Source organism: Mesoplodon bidens (assembly GCF_964165515.1).
Source record: "Mesoplodon bidens genome assembly, chromosome: 17".
NCBI classification, from domain to species: Eukaryota; Metazoa; Chordata; class Mammalia; order Artiodactyla; family Ziphiidae; genus Mesoplodon; species Mesoplodon bidens.
This window is the reverse complement of record NC_138174.1, coordinates 48,828,076-48,848,438: the sequence shown is the minus strand read 5'-3', so window position 1 is coordinate 48,848,438 and position 20,363 is coordinate 48,828,076. Positions and strand designations below refer to the sequence as shown.

At 41.3% G+C, this 20,363-nt stretch overlaps 1 protein-coding gene across 11 annotated transcripts in view; it reads right to left on the bottom strand.

The window, feature by feature from the left end:
- The window catches only part of LMO7 (LIM domain 7), a 202,709-nt gene that overhangs the window by 91,495 nt on the left and 90,851 nt on the right, over nucleotides 1-20,363 (bottom strand). For all 11 annotated transcript variants that reach the window (XM_081214816.1, XM_081214817.1, XM_081214810.1 and 8 more), the window contains exon 5: nucleotides 7,488-7,594. In XM_081214816.1, the coding sequence (XP_081070942.1) occupies nucleotides 7,488-7,594 (107 nt within the window). The remainder of the gene's footprint in view (nucleotides 1-7,487; nucleotides 7,595-20,363) is intronic.

Below are 20,363 nucleotides of genomic sequence, written 5' to 3'. Positions count from 1 at the left end.
CCATTCCATCTCTCTTGTTCACTCAGCAGTAAAATGATCACAGAGAGGAAAACTAACCTGTCTAAGGTCATTCAGCCACCAGGTGACTGAATGGGATGGGATTAAACCCACATCAGGCACCTAAAGTCCCTGCTATTGTTAGGATGATTATATATTCATGACAACTGATGCACATCAACTGAACTTCTATTCCATCCTGGGTGAGAAAGAAACTCAGCCTGGGGTATACTAGAAACAATTCAAATGAACTGCTAAGAAATCTTCATGTTTCTGTGTGCTCATATTCTTCAAATAGTTTTTATCATGCCAAAGTCAAAGGCAATTTGTGACTTCTTTCAAATTGGCTTTGGTGTTTAATGCTAGGCAAAGGTAAGAGGTACCAAGGCAGATAGCCTGACTTTGGAAGAAACAAGGCTTCCTGTAAACTTGTTGGTAAAACTTCTTATTAAAGTAACTTTAATGACTTCCCGTTAAGTTACCTCCACTCTTGATTCCTGCTTTTAAAATTTTCTGTCCCTTGCCCTTGAGCTTCTACAAAATATTCCAGCTGCCTCTGTAACCGCTATACTTTTCCACCCAAGTCTTAAGCATACATTTAGATTGGTGATGGTATGAGAACATTAAAATGTTTCTAAAACTTCATATAAATATAAGCATGGAACAACATCCCTCAAATGTCAGTTAAAAACAATATTAGCATTTATCATTTGACATCAGCGTAAGGATTAAAACTTCCACCAAATACTCTGGAAAGTACATGGCCCCAAATTCCAATTTTAGTTTTACCCACACAACTGAGAGGAAACACACATTCTTCTTTTAAACTGTATACGTTTCAGATTGTGTGGTAATATTCTGAAATGATAAGTAAAAGTCTCACCCAGCAAACCGCAAGTTTAGCGACTGCTTTCCCAGATCTGCTTTGCAATTTTGAAAGATGAGGAAGCAAGAGAGGAGCACTTGGCAAAGACAAATTCAGTCTCATCTTCAAAGCCTGGTTTTCAGATTTCCATGATACCTTCATAATTAAAATCTGATTTTCAAATAAGTATTTAACACCTAAGGTGTCAGGAGGAGATTAAAGGGAGTAGGGAATGCATTATCTCTGCCCTCAAAGAGCTTCAAGTCTAGGGAAAAATTAGATGTAGGTAAAAACAAGAAAGGCTTTGAAAGCCCAGAAGAGAGACCAACGTCACCTTCAATTAGAAGTGTTTCCTGATGAAAAAGCTGAAATGACTGCTCATCTCTATAGCCCCGGAGAACCCTGTGCATTTAACACAATGTATTCTAACTTAACTTATGAGGACATTTCCTCAATTATAATGTGAAGCCCTCTAACGGCAGGACTCCATCTTATTTATGTCTGTATAAGTACCGGCCACAGAGAAGATGCTGAATCGATGCTTGCTGTATGACTGGCAAGTGAATGAAACCAAAATTTCCCCAGAGCTGGATGAACTGCCACTTTCTACTCTGTAGCCCCAGAAACAGATGTAAGCACACGCACCTCACATGTACACCCTTCACTCAAATAATCAGTTAAATCAGACCAGAATATAGCATGAAATTCAGGGGAAAACAATGCTTAACATCTCCAGTGACTGGTGAAGCTCTCATTTTCAAAAATGACTGACAGGACTACAGATATTACAGTGCATGTAACTGTAAAAGTTTGATTAATTCAACATAGGCAGCCCTATAGATAATTAGGTGAAAAAAGAATCTCTTCAACCAAAATATCTCTTTGGTTTAACCCCTTGGAGGACCACGTTATAAAACAAATGCTATCTGATAGGGGAAGCAAATTCTACCACCTTCCCATGAACTGACTCATGACAACGGCTAATCAAGATGAGCCACCAAGTGAGATTCTTTGGAGCAATGAATTTAGGATGGGTTACTTTTGTAGATAAAGATCCTGGCCACAAAAGTCTATAACAGGAAGTCTCACCCAGCAAACCAAGACAAAATCAGACCCCATGGCTCTTTGGATTTGAGGGAGTGGGGAGCTGAGGAAGGAGACCTGGCATCCAGAAAGTGTTGATCTATCAAAGAAATAAATTAAGAACTAGAAATGGAGAGAAATAAATGCCAGATAAAACTGCTAGTTATTCTACAGTTTGTCCCTGAAGCTCATATCCCACCACCTTCTCTGCAGTTGAGCAGACTCTTAGAAATTCAAACTTTGCAATTAAAGATCATTTGAAAAATGTGACCATATATTTTTGCTGCTGGCCTTAAACAGGACCTCGGCAACCCAAAAGAATTAATGTCCCCCTTTCGGTATCTACCTAACACCAGAGAATGAATGGGATAGAGATGTATGTGATGCAGTAAACTTTCTTTCTCTTTTTTCTGTTCTAAGTACTTAGTAGGAAGGGAGGGAACATTTTAAAATAGTAACATGAATTGACAGGTGGAAGTCCCCATACTCAAGTTACAGATCCAAGTTTGGATACCATTAAGGTTGCTTTTTTCCTTTTTGTTTTTTTAAAACAGATTAAGACATTGAGAAACTCATTTGAAAGACACATCTGAAAAAAAAAGTAGCAAAATCAGGTTTAAATGAGAGAAAGTTGAAAATTATACAATTCAAAGTAGGTATATTTTTACTTACATGAATAACAACCTTAAAAAAATACACATACACATTCATATCTCAAGTCAAATTTGGCAGACTGTAAAAGAGAGCCATCTGGGAACTTAATTCCTAAGACATGACTTTACAGTATTGCTGCAAAATCAAGCACCCTTTTGAAGCTTTAGAGGTCAGCTAAATCCTTAAAATATCATTTTGAGCCTCCTTTATTTTCACAAGGGAAATATGTTAACACTAATTTTGCTCCCAACTACTGTTCCTTTGGCAACTAGTACATGTAAGAATAAGATTCTTGATTTCTCCACCCTCCATCTGATAAATAGACCTTTTTTAAAAACTCAGTCAATAATATTTCAAGTCACATTTTAGACCTAAAATATTAATATCGTAAATAACGAAAGAGTAAGTGTACACTAAAAACTACTTTTTCTTTGCATGACAAATATTGTGTTCAAAAGCATCGCCAGCTTATAACTGTATTACGAACAGAATGTATCTAAGGAAGTGCGAAAAACTGGATTGGAATGGTAAGGGGGTGGAAAGAACAAACGTTTATAATCTGTTCAAATTCTCAGCTTAAAGATTTCAATATATAATTTGGTTTAGAGCAATGGTTTAAATGCAGGACTCAGGCTGAGTCAAAATGCTAGACACAAAATTAAAACCTTTAATGTTCAACTCTACCTTTCTGTCAACTTCAATCCTCCAATACAGGACGTCTGGGCTGCTCTGTTGAGTTGCTTTCCACAACGAGTCATTGTTCTGTGCCTCTTAATGACCAGATGCCACCACAAAGACCATGACACTTGCTGTAGGAGCTCTGCAGTGCGCTGTGGCATGGCCTTGCCATCACTGTGCTTGCTCCCCCACAGGCCTTTTAGAGCAAGTGTGCAGAGATGGCCCTGTGGGAGTCGCACCCCTCTTCTCTGCAGATTGTGTGTGTTTCTAAGTTCAGTATGGATATTTGGTAAATGGTTAATAATACGGTGCAGTTAATCATTGGTGCAGAAGCTAAATTTCATGGCCTCAGTAAACACCTCAACTAGGATAGGTTCAACCTCAATCTACCATTCATGGAGGCTAAGCCCCCAGTTTGCTTACTACCCTTTTGGGAAGAAAAGGAGTAAAGATACACCCTGTCCATCAAAGTCAGGAAAGTCAAACTTAAAAGTATCAACTGACTTTTGCATATATGTAGTCCCAAAATAAGTGGAATAATTCAAAGCTATTTGGAAAAGTTCAAACTCTTACTTCCTTCAAATAAAATGATTCAGTTAGAAAATTAATATGTATAATTACAGAAATATAAAAAGTACCCTAGCTTCGTTGACTAGTGAAAATTGTTACAACGTAAATGGTAAATCTCAAACTACTGGAAAATAAGATTTGTACTTAGGGTCTGGATTATTGAAGTGACTCAACAGCGGTGGGTTCTTAAATTAATTGCTTCTGCTCTTGCCGCTCATTCTCACCACACACAACTCTCCTAGGTCCGTGTGTCACCTATGCTTTTAAACACTGTTGCCCACTAACAACAACAAAAAATACCTCACATTTGCCAACATGTAGTTCTTTGCTCTCAGTATGTTCTGCAAACATGTATCTTAGATTACATGTGCAGGAAGACCAACAACAGGACTGTGAACTGTTAATGCAGTATCTTAGGGGCTGGATTTTGATACAGCATTTAAAATAATAAATAGGGGGCTTCCCTGGTGGCGCAGTGGTTGAGAATCTGCCAGCTAATGCAGGGGACACGGGTTCGAGCCCTGGTCTGGGAAGATCCCACATGCCGCGGAGCAACTGGGCCCGTGGGCCATGGCCACTGAGCCTGCGCGTCTGGAGCCTGTGCTCCGCAACAAGAGAGGCCGCGACAGGGAGAGGCCCGCGCACCGCGATGAAGAGTGGTCCCCCACTTGCCACAACTAGAGAAAGCCCTCGCACAGAAACGAAGACCCAACACAGCAAAAATAAATACATTAATTAATAAAAAAACTCCTACCCCAACATCTAAAAAATAATAATAATAATAAATAGTTTGCCACAATTTTGCTAATTTTAATGTATATGGATGGGCAAGATAATGTCCAAGTACTCACACCTTACTGCACGCTCCAAATCCAATGAGCCTTTCTGTAACATGAACAAACATACTAACACAGAAATACATGTTATTATACTAGTAAGTAAAAAGTCACACTTCAGCTGAAAGTGTATGTCAGTATTCTCCCTTCCACACGATTATCTTGCTGGCAGAGTGGAAATCTAAAAATTTGAAGTCAGGGCCTCTCAACCTCAGCGCTACTGATATTTGCGATCAGAAATTCTTTGTTACAGAGGCCACTAAATACCCTTTTGAACTGAAGGGTATTTAGCAGCATCCCTGGCCCCCAGGATGGCAGTAGCGCCCCCATCCCAGCTATAACAACCAGAAGGATCTCCAGACGTTGCCAAATGCCCCCAGTTGAGAACCACCAGTCTAACCAACACCAAGGCTTTTAATCTACAATAAATATAGGACAAGATCTTTGACCTACAGAAGCCTCCACGTTGCATAAGAACTGAAACTAAAGAGAAATGCATTACTACTGCGTAAGGAATTATTTGCTTTCCTTCACATTTTCCCTTCCTTCTATAAAAATGCTATCTCAGGGCTTCCCTGGTGGTGCAGTGGTTAAGAATCCACCCGCCAATGCAGGGGACACGGGTTCGAGCCCTGGTCTGGGAAGACTCCACATGCCGCGGAGCAACTAAGCCCCTGCACCACAACTACTGAGCCTGCGCTCTAGAGCCCGCGAGCCACAACTACTGAAGCCCGCGCTCTACAGCCCGTGCTCCGCAACAAGAGAAACCACCGCAATAAGAAGCCTGCGCACCGCAACGAAGAGTAGCCCCTGCTCGCCGCAACTAGAGAAAGCCTGCGTGCAGCAATGAAGACCCGACGCAGCCAAAAATAAATAAATAAATTTTTTTAAAAAAAATGCTATATCAGGGCAGAAGAGCTCTGGTCAACCGTTTAAAGAAGCCGTCTGCCAGCTTTCTCACTCTCCACCCTCCACTTCCTTTGCAGCAGCCCCATGATCGACCCCTGTGTTCTTTGGTCCAACAAGACGGAGCTGTCGGGGTGATGTTCTTAATTAAGAGAGTCGAGGTCCTCATGCAGATGTTCTCACTAGGACTACTTGGACACATCTTGCTTTTATGGACTTGTGGTTTCCACTGAAACAAGTTGTTCTGCATACTTCCTACTACGGCTGTAACTACGTGACCTCCCGGTTTCAGTTTGTCACTAACTTAATTTCATTGAAGGCTGAGCCCAGATACTGATTTTTCCTGAACACTTTAGACCCCGTGTCTCATGAAACAGGCTCCAGGCAAGTTTCGCTCAGGGCACTCTTGTTATTAGAAGCCAACAAACATGTTTTACTAAGTTCATAGCCTCCTCGAACATCGGCTACAGAGTTTCAAAACAGTATGATTTTAAGGGGAAAAGACATTTCTTCTTAATAGACAGCAACAACTGAAGAAAAACACTTTGAAAGTTAAAAATTTCTTTGCCCATCAGATAGGTCATATGAGAGAATGCTGATTAGGAAAAATAAACTCATCCATAGTTATTTTTCATGGAAATTAAACATGACCTCGAACACTGCAGAAGTAAACATGCCATTTTGGTGATGAAACTTAGCATCTCTCAACAATCTTCCAATTAACCAGAAATGCTAACAGACCCATCCCTGCTATGCACATATCACTGCTGTGTCGTTTAGAAATGCTTGTTCAACAGAACTAGAAGCATATAGATACGAAATGGCTTGTTCATTTAAAACTATATCATTGCTTTTAAAAGATTAATCCTACCCAGGTTTTTAGGTTATATGGCTAAAGACAATGTTTACTATAAAAATATTTATAGACAGGGTTATTCTTCTTTAGAAAAAAATCTTGGCCATATTTCAGATTTTACAGTCATTTTTTAATAACTTTAAAGCTATTACAACAGGGATATTAACTCTTCAAACTTAGTCTTTGAATTGGTAAAAGCTAATTTTTTCATTTCTATTATTTCTATAGATAGAATAAGGTGCTTATTTTTTTCCAGTGGAAAAATGCTAATTATGTTTAAGAGCCATGATAAGGAGGAAGTCATTATTACAAAATTAAATCATTTTCCTGTAACATTGATCTGGTAACATGAGTTTATTGCGATTCACTGAAAGCAAATTTAGATTTATAAGAGAAAAATCTTACAAGAGTTTAAAACCAGATTTCCTGAAACCATATACTCAAACACAAACGGCATTTTCCATCTAAAACACAACACAAACACCTGCGCACATGTTTTCACCCCCCCCCCACTTTCACTTTCTCATCCATACTATGAAAAGAGTGAAAAACAGTTCATTCTTAGAAATCAGCCAGTTGACAAAAGTCATTAGCGGTACATGTTGGTCCCAAGCACCGCTGCTTTCCAAATATTAAGTCTCTTTTATCACTGTCCCACTCTCATTTTTATGTTCGCAATCATGTCTTAATTTCAAATAATTTTTACTCTGTAAGCTAAAATATGACCTTCTCCATTTTCTTTATAAATATAATGAGCAGCCTCACCATTAGCAACCAAACACTATGATGTTGGACAAGCATTAAAATATAAACCACCATTTTGGCTAATACAGGAATTTAAAATAATAACATATCATGGTCTCAGTTACAGACAGCTTCACACTCACAATCCCTAAGCTATTTCTTAAATGGTCTGTTTTGGAATGCAAACAGAGGAAGACAGAGGGACAATTTTTCTGTAATCAGAGCTCTCAGGAATTATTTACACTTAAGCTACAAGCCCTAAGTTTAAAAAAACATGTAACAAACCAGTGAAACTTACTTGACAGTGACTCGATTTGATAAATCCTGTAGATCCCCAGGATGGAAAAGCTGGGCTTCCTTCAATCCAATCTGTTCACAAGCTTTCAAAAAAACGTTTATATTATCCTGTGAAAAGAAGCGGAAAGTGATTGCTTAGCCGAGCTCTCTCTCAGACAAAGGTTATCAATTTTTATGATATAACTTCCAAGCTTCAAAGTCCAATTACAGCCAGCAAAAAAGGAGGAAGCAAGACCAGGCCACTCATGTATGTAAAAAAAAAATATTCATACATGCGCATGTATAGCCTTTCAGTTTTCCAGACCATAAACGGCAGTGCTCTCTTATGCCAGGCATATGCTGTTCCTGTGATCTTTGTGACTGGCACGTTAAACATTACCTGTTATAGGACAAGTGCCTGGTCACTGAGCAGTAATCTACACTTGGATGTCAGCTCTGCTCTGCAAACAAACGCCCTCTTCCCAGCTTTGCACGACAAGCCTCACCTCTCCTCTTTAAAAATAACTCCAGCTACTGACATTCACCCACCCAGAAACTGTTGGCAGGGAAGAAAGAAGAGGAGGAACATTCTGTTTCTATGATTACAAATTACAGAACGACTGTGGAATACCACACCTGGAATCTGGGTTTGGTTGCTTAGCCGGCTCTTGACAGACAGGGAAACCACACTATAGGACCCAGGAGAAGCCCAGTGATCATTGGCTGAACCGCAGAGTTGAGGTGTGGTCGTTACTCACGCCCTGCACCTGCCTCAGGAAGTGCCTCCACAGCGTGAAAATCTAGGTTGCCCTCCTATCTAATTTCAAAACCCAAATCCTCCATTCACAAACCAAGGCTTTTCAATCACATAAACAGCTGCACCAACACTGACAACAGTAGAGACACACTGGGTGAGCAGAATTAGCTGGGGCTTCTATCTTTACTCCGCTTCAAAAAACAAAACCCTTTATGGGGTTGAGCTTGTGCAGATGCCACGCAACTCTTCACCTTCACTTTGTTAGGTTCTCAGGCAAGAGAATGGCCTCCTCACATGCCAGCACAGGCTGGTCCCCTCACACACCTGCTGGCAACGCCACATCGGAGGGGTGAGCCTCTCAGGCCCCCTGAAACCTCACCTCACTCCCTAACAGGTGGCCGTGAGGGTCCTCTCTGCCACGTGGAGAGAGGCAGTTACTCTTTTCCCACGCTGGGAAGCTCATCGCCACAGGAAGAAAAGGCAGGCTGCGATGGCAACGTGGGAGGGAATGATCGAAAGGGAAATAAATGAAGGAAGGTGAAGGAGGCTAAATTCAACAGTTTGGGTTCTTGGCGCGGGAGAGGACTTAGGGAAAGGGGAAGCAAATGTATGGCGGAGAAAAGCAATGCTGTTAGGGAGCTCAGGGACATTAAAAAAAAAACCTGGTTGTAGCGGTAGGATGTTAGTCTAGTGTACGTACTATCAGGAAAAGGCAGCGTGAACTACCTAGCTGAAAGCTGCAATCCATGATTCATTTTCTTCATTTTGAATAGAGGTCAAAGATTAAAGGAACTTAAGTCAAAAGTTGAACAGCTCAGTGGAAGGCATTCAGTCTGAGGAGCAGTAGGCTCCTGAGGTGTAGCGCCTTAGAAACAGCCCTGGAATAGTTCTCTCAACTTGAGTGCCAGTGAATTAAAGCAACAAGTTACCTGCCCCATACACCCAGCCTACAGTGGTGGGACAGGTGTAGGGTAACCAATAGACACACTCCAGTTCAATGTGTGCAGAAATGAAAGGTCACTGATCCACAGAAATTCTGAAGTCCTGCAAAGCATAGGTTGACAGGTCCTTCATTAGGATTCAAGGCCAGGGAACACTTCCTTCATGGTTTGCTGCTTCACTCTCCGAACACTTGGCTCCACCTTAAAAATTATCTTTCCATTTCCTTGGAAAGTAGCCTGTGTTTGCAGATGTGCAGCTTTCTCAGTCTGCTTCCCGGCTGCAGAAGTCTGGAGGACTAAAGGTCTTTTTATTTTGTGATTCTCTGTCCCTTTCAGGCTAAGTTTACAAAGTTTCTGCAAATACGATTCCCTCAAAGTTTCTGCACATACAATTCCCTCAAAAATACCATATGTCTTCTGTGAATCTTATTGGACTTCACTCCCTCAGACAAAAGCCACAACCATGAATTCCTTCAAGACAAGCCCTTCTCTTCATCTGCTGAGATGACTGAGGGACCACCACCCTTAAGCTTTTTAGAAGCCCTACTGCTAGACCAGACAGATTTCCAAGGCACCACTATGTATCTTTCTAAGATCTTAAGCAACTGTACAGCCACACCCTCAGCTTCATCTTTAGACCATCTTGTTTTCCTGCCAGCGCTCTGAATTTGATCTCTGCCAAAAACCCATTTCTCAATTCTCTTAATTTTTTTCTGAAAAAAATTCATCATTTATTAACATAGAGACTGATAATTCCCAAAACCAGCAATTCCTGTGACCCCTCGTGTTTACTAATCTACCTGTCACTTTACCCTTCACATTTTACTATACTCATCAAGAGGAAGCCAGGCAGCACATTAACACTCCACCTGGAAATCATTTAAGCTAGAGCATCTAGTTAATTAGGTACAATTTATAGGTATAAGGGAGTGACTATCACGTGAGAATCACTGGGACCACTTTAGAAGCTGGCTACAATACTTGTACAATAAAGAACACAGAGCCTGAACCAAGATGGCAGAGTAGGACGTGCTCTCACTCCCTCTTGCAAGAACACCAGAATCACAACTAACTGCTGAACAATCATCGACAGGAAGACACCGGAACTCACCAAAAAAGATACCCCACATCCAAAGACAAAGGAGAAGCCACAATGACACAGTAGGAGGGGCGCAATCACAATAAAATCAAATCCCATAACTGCTGGGTGGGTGACTCACAAACTCGAGAACACTTATACCACAGAAGTACACCCACTGGAGTGAAGGTTCTGAGCCACATGTCAGGCTTCAGAACCTGGGGGGTCCGGCAACGGGAGGAGGAATTCCTAGAGAATCAGACTTTGATGGCTAGCGGGATTTGATTGCAGGACTCTGACAGGAGTGGGGGAAACAGAGACTCCACTCTTGGAGGGCACACACAAAGTAGTGTGCGCATCAGGACTCAGGGGAAGGAGCGGTGAACGCAGGGGAGACTGAACCAGACCTACCTTCTGGTGCTGGAGGGTCTCCTGCAGAGGCAGGGGGTGGCTATCGCTCACCGTGGGGAGGGGGACACTGGCGGCAGAAGTTCTGGGAGGTACTCATTGGTGTGAGCCCTCCCAGAGTCTGCCGTGAGCCCCACCAAAAAGCCTGCACGCTCCAGTGTTGGGTCACCTCACGTCAAACAACCAACAGAGAGGGAACCCAGCCCCACCCATCAGCAGTCAAGAGGATTAAAGTTTTACTGAGCTCTGCCCACCAGAGCAACAGCCAGCTCTACCCACCACCAGTCCCTCTAATCAGGAAACTTGCACAAGCCTCTTACATAGCCTCATCCACCAGAGGTCAGACAGCAGAAGCAAGAAGAACTACAATCCTGCAGCCTGTGGAACAAAAACCACATTCACAGAAAGACAGACAAGATGAAAAGGCAGACGGCTATGTAACAGATGAAAGAACAAGAAAAAAACCCAGAAAAACAACTAAATGAAGTGGAGATAGGCAACCTTCCAGACTAAGAATTCAGAACAATGATACTGAAGATGATCCAGGACCTTGGAAAAAGAATGGAGGCAAAGATTGAGAAGATGCACGAAATATTTAACAAAGATCTAGAAGAAATAAAGAACAAACACAGATGAACAATATAATAACTGAAATGAAAACTACACTAGAAGGAATCAATAGCAGAATAACTGAGGCAGAAGAACGGATAAGTAACCTGGAAGACAGAATGGTGGAATTCACTGCTGCTGAACGGAATAAAGAAAAAAGAATGAGAAGAAATGAAGACAGCCTAAGAGACCTCTGGGACAACATTAAACGCAACAACAGTCTCATTATAGGGGTCCCAGAAGGAGAAGAGAGAGAGAAAGGACCTGCAAAAATATGTGAAGAGATTATAGTCAAAAACTTCCCTAACATGGGAAAGGAAATACCCACTCAAGTCCAGGAAGCACAGAGAGCACCATAAAGGATAAACCCAACAAGAAATATGCCAAGACACATAATAATCAAATTGGCAAAAATTAAAGACAAAGAAAAATTATTGAAAGCAGCAAGGGAAAAACGACAAATAACATACAAGGGAACTCCCATAAGGTTAACAGCTGATTTCTCAGCAGATCCTTGCTCTACCCAGCAAGGATCTCATTCCGATTTGATGGAGAAATCAAAAGCTTTACAGACAAGCAAAAGCTAAGACAATTCAGCACCACCACACTAGCTCTACAACAAATGCTAAAGGAACTTCTCTAAGTCAGAAACACAAGAGAAAAAAACGGCCCACGAAAACAAACCCAAAACAATTAAGAAAATGGTCATAGGAACATACATATCGATAATTACCTTAAACGTGAATGGATTCAATGCTCCAAACAAAAGACACAGCTTGCTGAATGGATACAAAAACAAGACCCATATATATGCTGTCTACAAGAGACCCACTTCAGACCTAGGGACACATACAGACTGAAAGTGAGGGGATGGAAAAAGATATTCCATGCAAATGGAAATCAAAAGAAAGCTGCAGTAGCAATACTCATATCAGATAAAATAGACTTTAAAATAAAGAATGTTACAAGAGACAAGGACACTACATAATGATCAAGGGATCAATCCAAGAAGAAGATATAACAATTATAAATATATATTCCCCCAACATAGGAGCACCTCAATACATAAGGCAACTGCTAACAGCTATAAAAGGGGAAATCGACAGTAACACAATAATAGTGAGAGACTTTAAAACCTCACTTACACCAATGGACAGATCATCCAAAATGAAAATAAATAAGGAAACACAAGCTTTAAATGACACAATAGACCAGATAGATTTAATTGATATTTATAGAAGATTCCATCCAAAAACAGCAGATGACACTTTCTTCTCAAGTGTGCACAGAACATTCTCCAGGATAGATCACATTTTGGGTCACAAATCAAACCTCAGTAAATTTAAGAAACTTGAAATCATATCAAGCATCTTTTCTGACCACAATGCTATGAGATTAGAAATCAATGACAGGGAAAAAATGTAAAAAATACAAACACATGGAGGCTAAACAACACGTCACTAAATAACCAAGAGATCACTGAAGAAATCAAAGAGGAAATCAAAAAATACCTAGAGACAAATGACAATGAAAACACGACGACCCAAAACCTATGGGATGTAGCAAAAGCAGTTGTAAGAGGGAAGTTTATACCTATACAAGTCTACCTAAAGAATGAAGAAAAATCTCAAATAAATAATCTAACCTTACACCTAAAGGAACTAGAGAAAGAAGAACAAGCAAAACCCAAAGTTAGCAGAAGGAAAGAAATCATAAAGATCAAAGCAGAAAGAAATGAAATAGAAACAAAGAAAACAATAGCAAAGATCAATAAAACTAAAAGCTGGTTCTTTGAGAAGATAAACAAAATTGATAAACCATTAGCCAGACTCATCAAGAAAAGAGGGAGAGGACTCAAATCAATAAAATTATCAATAAAATTAAAAATGAAAAAGGAGAAGTTACAACAGACACTGCAGAAATACAAAGAATCCTAAGAGACTACTACAAGCAACTCTATGCCAATAAAATGCACAACCTGGAAGAAATGGACAAATTCTTAGAAAGGTATAACCTTCCAAGACTGAACTACGAAGAAATAGAAAATATGAACAGACCCATCACAAGTAATGAAATTGAAACTGTGATTTAAAATCTTCCAACAAACAAAAGTCCAGGACCGGATGGCTTCACAGGTGAATTCTATCAAACATTTAGAGAAGACCTAACACCCATCCTTCTCAAACTCTTACAAAAAATTGTGGAGGAAGGAACACTCCCAAACTCATTCTATGAGGCCACCATCACCCTGATACCAAACAAGACAAAGATACTACAAAAAAGGAAAATTACAGACCAATATCACTGATGAATATAGATGCAAAAATCCTCAACAAAATACTAGCAAACAGAATCCAACAACACATTAAAAGGATCATACACCATGGTCAAGTGGGATTTATCCCAGGGATGCAAGGATTCTTCAATATACGCAAATCAATCAATGTGATACACCATATTAACAAACTGAAGAATAAAAACCATTTAATCATCTCAATAGATGCAGAAAAAGCTTTTGACAAAATTCAACACCTATTTATAATAAAAACTCTCCAGAAAGTGGGCATAGAGGGAACCTACCTCAACATAATAAAGGCCATATACGACAAACCCACAGCAAACATCATTCTCAATGGTGAAAAACTGAAAGCATTTCCTCTAAGATTAGGAAGAAGACAAGGATGTCCACTCTCTCCACTCTTATTCAACATAGTTTTGGAAGTCCTAGCCATGGCAATCAGAGAAGAAAAAGAATTAAAAGGAATACAAATTGGAAAAGAAGAAGTAAAACTGTCACTGTTTGCAGATGACATGATACTATACATACAGAATCCTAAAGATGCCACCTGAAAACTACTAGAGCTAAGCAATGAATTTGGTAAAGTTGCAGGATACAAAATTAATGCACAGAAATCTCTTGCATTCCTATATCCTAATGATGAAATATCTGAAAGAGAAATTAAGAAAACACTCCCATTTACCATTGCAACAAAAAGAATAAAATACCTAGGAATAAATTTACCTAGGGAGACAAAAGACCTGTATGCAGAAAACTATAAGACACTGATGAAAGAAATTAAAGATGGTACCAACAGATGGAGAGAGAAACCATGTTCTGGGATTGGAAGAATCGATGTTGTGAAAATGACTATACCACCCAAAGCAATCTACAGATTCAATGCAATCCCTATCAAATTACCAATGGCATTTTTTACAGAACTAGAACAAAAAATCTGAAAATTTGTATGGAGACACAGAAGACCCCAAATAGCCAATGCAGTCTTGAGGGAAAAAAGTGGAGCTGGAGCAATCAGACTTGCTGACTTCAGACTATATTAAAAAGCTACAGTAATCAAGACAATATGGTATTGGCCCTAAAACAGAAATATAGATCAATGGAACAGGATAGAAAGCCAACAGATAAACCCACGCACCTATGGTCAGCTAATGTATGACAAAGGAGGCAAGGATATACAATGGAGAATAGACAGTGTCTTCAATAAGTGGTGCTGGGAAAACTGGACAGCTACATGTGAAAGAATGAAATTAGAACACTCCCTAACACCATACACAAAAATAAATTCAAAATGGATTAGCGACCTAAATGTGAGACCGGACACTATAAAACTCTTAGAGGAGAACATAGGAAGAGCACTCTTTGACATAAATCACAGAAAGATATTTTTTGATCCACCTCCTAGAGTAATGGAAATTAAAACAAAAATAAACAAGTGCGGGGCTTCCCTGGTGGCACAGTGCTTGAGAGTCCACCTGCCGATGCAGGGGACACGGGTTCGTGCCCCAGTTTGGGAAGATCCCGCATGCCGCAGAGCGGCTGCGCCCGTGAGCCGTGGCCACTGAGCCTGTGCGTCCGGAGCCTGTGCTCCGCAATGGGAGAGGCCACAACAGTGAGAGACCCGCATACTGCAATCAATCAATCAATCAATAAGCAAGCAAATGGGACCTAATGAAACCTCAAAGCTTTTGAACAGCAAAGGAAACCATAAACAAGACGAAAAGACAACCCTCAGAATGGGAGAAAATATTTGCAAACGAATCAACGGACAAAGGATTAATCTCCAAAATATATAAACAGCTCATGCAGCTCAATATTAAGAAAACAAACAACCCAATCCAAAAATGGGCAGAAGACCTAAATAGGCATTTCTCCAAAGAAGACATACAGAGGGCCAAGAAGCACATGAAAAGCTGCTCAATATCACTAATTATTAGAGAAATGCAAATCAAAACTACAATGAGGTATCACCTCTCACCAGTTAGAATGGGCATCATCAGAAAATCTACAAACAACAAATGCTGGAGAGGGTGCGGAGAAAAGGGAACCCTCTTGTACTGTTGGTGGGAATGTAAATTGATACAGCCACTATGGAGAACAGTATGGAGGTTCCTTAAAAAACTAAAAATAGAATTACCATATGACCCAGCAATCCCACTACTGGGCATATACCCAGAGAAAACCATAATTCAAAAAGACACATGCACCCCAATGTTCATTGCAGCACTATTTACAATAGCCAGGTCATGGGAGCAGCCTAAATGCCCATTGACAGACGAATGGATAAAGAAGGTGTGGTATATATATACAGTGGAATATTACTCGGTCATAAAAAGGAACGAAATTGGGTCATTTGTTGAGACATGGATGGATCTAGAGACTGTCATACAGAGTGAAGTAAGGCAGAAAGAGAAAAACAAATATATTTGTTTTTATATTAATGCATATATGTGGAACCTAGAAAAATGGTACAGATGAACTGGTTTGCAGGGCAGAAATTGAGACACAGATGTAGAGAAACAAACATACGGACACCAAGGGGGGAAAGCGGCGGGGGTGGTGGTGGTGGTGTGATGAATTGGGAGATCAGGATTGACATGTGTGTATACACTGATGTGTTGTTGCATTATTGTCAACAAACTATTTTCTCTTACATGCTGGATCATTTTGTTACACAAAGTCTAAATCCTCATTGAAGTGTATACTCCATCTCCCTAGGCTCTCACCCTTCCCAAAGCCACTTTCATTCTTACTTAGAGGACCTTTTCTTATTTAAGTATCTTTTTTTTTTTTTTGCGGTATGCAGGCCTCTCACTGTTGTGGCCTCTCCCATTGCAGAGCACAGGCTCCGGACGTGCAGGCTCAGCAGCCATGGCTCGTGGGCCTAGCCACTCCGCGGCATGTGGGTTCTTCCCGGACCAGGGCACGAACCCGTGTCCCCCGCATCGGCAGGTGGACTCTCAACCACTGTGCCACCAGGGAAGCCCCTTTAAGTATCATTAATGATAAAATTTCAAGTGTGATGACTTCCAACATGTAGAGGGAATACTTTGTATCAAGAAACCTTAATGCCACAACAGATGGGGAACTGTCTGCTCATAAGATCAAACCAGTTAGACCCACTTCTGCAGAAACTTCCTGAGTGTACAGGGTCAAGGGCTGTCATAAACAAAAATGGGTTCTTTAAATAAAGACGAGACTAATGAAGAGATTTATTACAGAATCCCTGAATAAGCTCAAACTCCTAACTAATTCTAAAGAAGAGTGAAGCTGTGCTCAGGCCTGTGACCTGAGGGCCATACCAGCAACATCTTAAGCCAAAGCTCCCAGAATGGCGTCACTCGGCAGTGTTTCCCATCAATGAAGCAAGCGGTCTTCCCATGCTCAGACTGACCTTTTTTCCCAGTACAGCTCTATGCCTACTTTGAGCAAGATTCTTCCATTTTCTAAAGAGCCTGTTATCCAATTCCTCTGAACATGAGGACAGGATGGTGCCGGTCAATTTATTCTAAGGCCAAGAGGCTTGGTGACCTCAACTCCTCTTCTATTAATGACATGGCACCAAAGCCCCTACTTCCTCGGCCTCGGGAATGGACAGTGCCAGGAAGTTAGCAGGTACGTGCCAGCAAGCAAGAGGGCGTAAGCACTGCTGGAGGCGGAGAAACTAAGTCCATGCTTTAGAGCGACAGTCTCCTGTCAGCCACATAAGAGTGACCAAAGGGGCACGCAGTACTGCCTCTCAGGTGATGCTGATGGGGATCAAACTGGAGAACAGCTGACCTAGCCTCTTGCTACTCAACATGTGGTCCACATACCATCAGCACTGGCATCACCTGGGAACTGTCAGAAATGCAGACGCTGTAGCTCCACCCCAGACCTACTGAATCGGAATGCGCATCCTAAGATACTCCCCCAGGTGACTGGAGTCTTTGTAGACAAGTTCTCTGACAAATAACAAAATAAGGACACTCTTTCCAAATATGAACTAAAGCAGTGTTTCTCGTTAGCATAAACACGAAACACCTAGGTATTATAGAGCTCACATTAGACCATCACCAAAAGTGAAATGAATTCCATTTTTATGATACACTAATTGTGGTCATTCAAAATTATTTTAAAGCAATTCCCAAGCCAGCAATGACAATATTTCCAAATTTGCCTTTTAAGTATACCATTTCCATTAAGAAAGCAGTTTAGTCACAATTTTGATCAGCAAGCCCTAGCTCTTTTTAATTGTTTTGGAAAATTCATCCTCTATTTTATGGCTTAGTTAATAAATGTAAGCTGTGAAGTGGCACACCTACAATCTATGATTCTAATATGTAGGTAAACACACAAGAGATTCGACTTCCATCCTTATTTGTGAAGAAAATAAGCAGCTAGTCTTTTTTTTTTTTTTTGCTGTATGCGGGCCTCTCACTGTTGTGGCCTCTCCCATTGCGGAGCACAGGCTCCGGACACACAGGCCCAGAGGCCATGGCTCACGGGCCCAGCTGCTCCGCAGCATGTGGGATCTTCCCGGACCGGGGCACGAACCCGTGTCCCCTGCCTCGGCAGGCGGACTCTCAACCACTGCACCAACAGGGAAGTCCAGCAGCTAGTCTTTAAGTTGTCCTTGGGTCCTTATTTCTCTACAAAGAAAAAGGCTCGGTCACTTGCCGGTAAGAAAGGAATTGAGGACAAGGAGAGCAGTAAAGTTTTGTCACATGTGAAAACAGGACCCAACCAGAAATGCTTAAAAGGAATCGCCACGTGACACGGAGGGCCCGGGGCTTATACATGATAACTGTGCCAGCAGCTTGGTGGTTTGATTTTGCTCCAGCACTGCCTGGCGGGGCAAGAGCAAAACCAGACCAAGAGAGAGAGACTGAGAGCTGGCAGGTTAGGGCAGCAGCAGGTCAGAGGGATGGAGCGCTGAGCGCTCCGGTAAAAGGCTAGTTATTCTCTACACCTGCGTCCTTCTTCCTGTCCCGCCCCTAGGTTCTTCAGAACCTTTTTTTTTTTTAGATTCCATATATATGTGTTAGCATACGGTATTTGTTTTTCTCTTTCGGACTTACTTCACTCGGTATGACAGACTCTAGGTCCATCCACCTCACTCCGGGATGAAGTGAGAGAGAGGCATGGACATATATACACTACCAAACGTAAGGTAGATAGCTAGTGGGGAGCAGCCGCATAGCAAAGGGAGATCAGCTCGGTGCTTTGTGATCACCTAGAGGGGTGGGATAGGGAGGGTGGGAGGGAGACACAAGAGGGAGGAGATATGGGGATATATGTTTACGTATAGCTGATTCACTTTGTGATACAGCAGAAACCAACACAACATTGTAAAGCAATTATACTCCAATAAAGATGTTAAAAACAACAACAACAACAAAAAGGCTAGTTATTGAAATGCTTAATCAACTCGGGTTACAATTAACTACACAGGAGCCATAACAGCCTTTGTCAAACTGCAGCATGAAGTAAGGTACGGTCTTGCATATTATTTCTATTAAACTTTACATCAAAAATGAAGTAATTCTAAAACTTACCTACTCTGTTAAAAAAAGAAAAAAAAAAGGTGCTGACATAGATTCTTAAGAAGTTCTGTCAGAGAACAGGTTGGTTGGTTGCCAGAGGTGGGGGGACGGGACAAAATGGGAAGAAAAGAAAACAGAGTTCCGTCCTCAAATTATCCGTGTTGTATGTTCCAAAGTGAAACAAGTAATTGCTTACATCAACGTGCCCCCACCCCAAGCCCTTCAGAGACTTTTACAGGTGATATGTCTGGATCATCAGCCCTTTTTTAAGTCTTTCCAACCCCAGGGACTCCTTGCTTTATGAGGCTAACTCACTTTTAGTCATTTCTACGTCAAAAAAGTCCAGAGACTTCTCACTGTAATTATAAAATATTGATCCTAACCCTGCCTACTTAATGCAAAATGAATCTCATCTTTCTCCCACAGGAGAGCCCCTGAGCTTTCCTACTTCATACACTCCACGTGTTTCCCCCACCTCACAACTTCTCTTTAAACATCCCTGGTTTCCTCAATATCTCTGGTCCCTCATGTGACATTTTTCCATTCTCTTATTATCCCAACTGGCTCTCCATAGAATAGCTAATTTTCCCAATAATCTCAACTTCCCATGAAAAGAAGCTTACAAAGTCTAACTGTTCCCATTTTACACACGGTGAAACTGAGGCCTAAGAGGTATGTGACTTGCCTAAGGTCACCCAGTAAGTAGTGAAGCTAGGATTCAAACCAAGCATTTCAACTCAAGTGCATGCTCTTAACCACTGTATTAATTTCCCATTGCTGCTGTAACAAATTACAGTTTAGTGGCTTAACACAAGATAAGTTTATGATTTTACAGTTCTGGAGGTTAGAAGCTCAAAATCAGTCTCGCTGGGCTAAAATCAAGGTGTCGGCAGGGCTGCATTCCTTCTGGAGGCTCTGGAAGAAAATCGATTTTCTCTTCCTTCCCGAGGCTGCCTTCGCTCCGTCTTTAAAACCAGCAGCATCGGGCTGAGTCTCTGTTCCACTACCATCTAACTGGTTCTCGCTCCCTCTTCCACTTAGCAGGACCCTTGTGATTATATTGGGCCTCCCTGGCTAATCCAGGCTCCTCTCCTGCAACCCTAATTCCACCTGCAACCTAAGCCCCCCTTGCCTTGCAACATATTCACAGTTTCAATGGGCTAGAGTGTGAACATCTTTGGGAGCTGTTCTGCCTATAGCTACCAAGCCTCCTTAAAAAACAGGTTCCCGTGTGCTATTCCCTTCTCAGAGTGAAGCATCTGTAACTCAAGACAGGATTCCAAG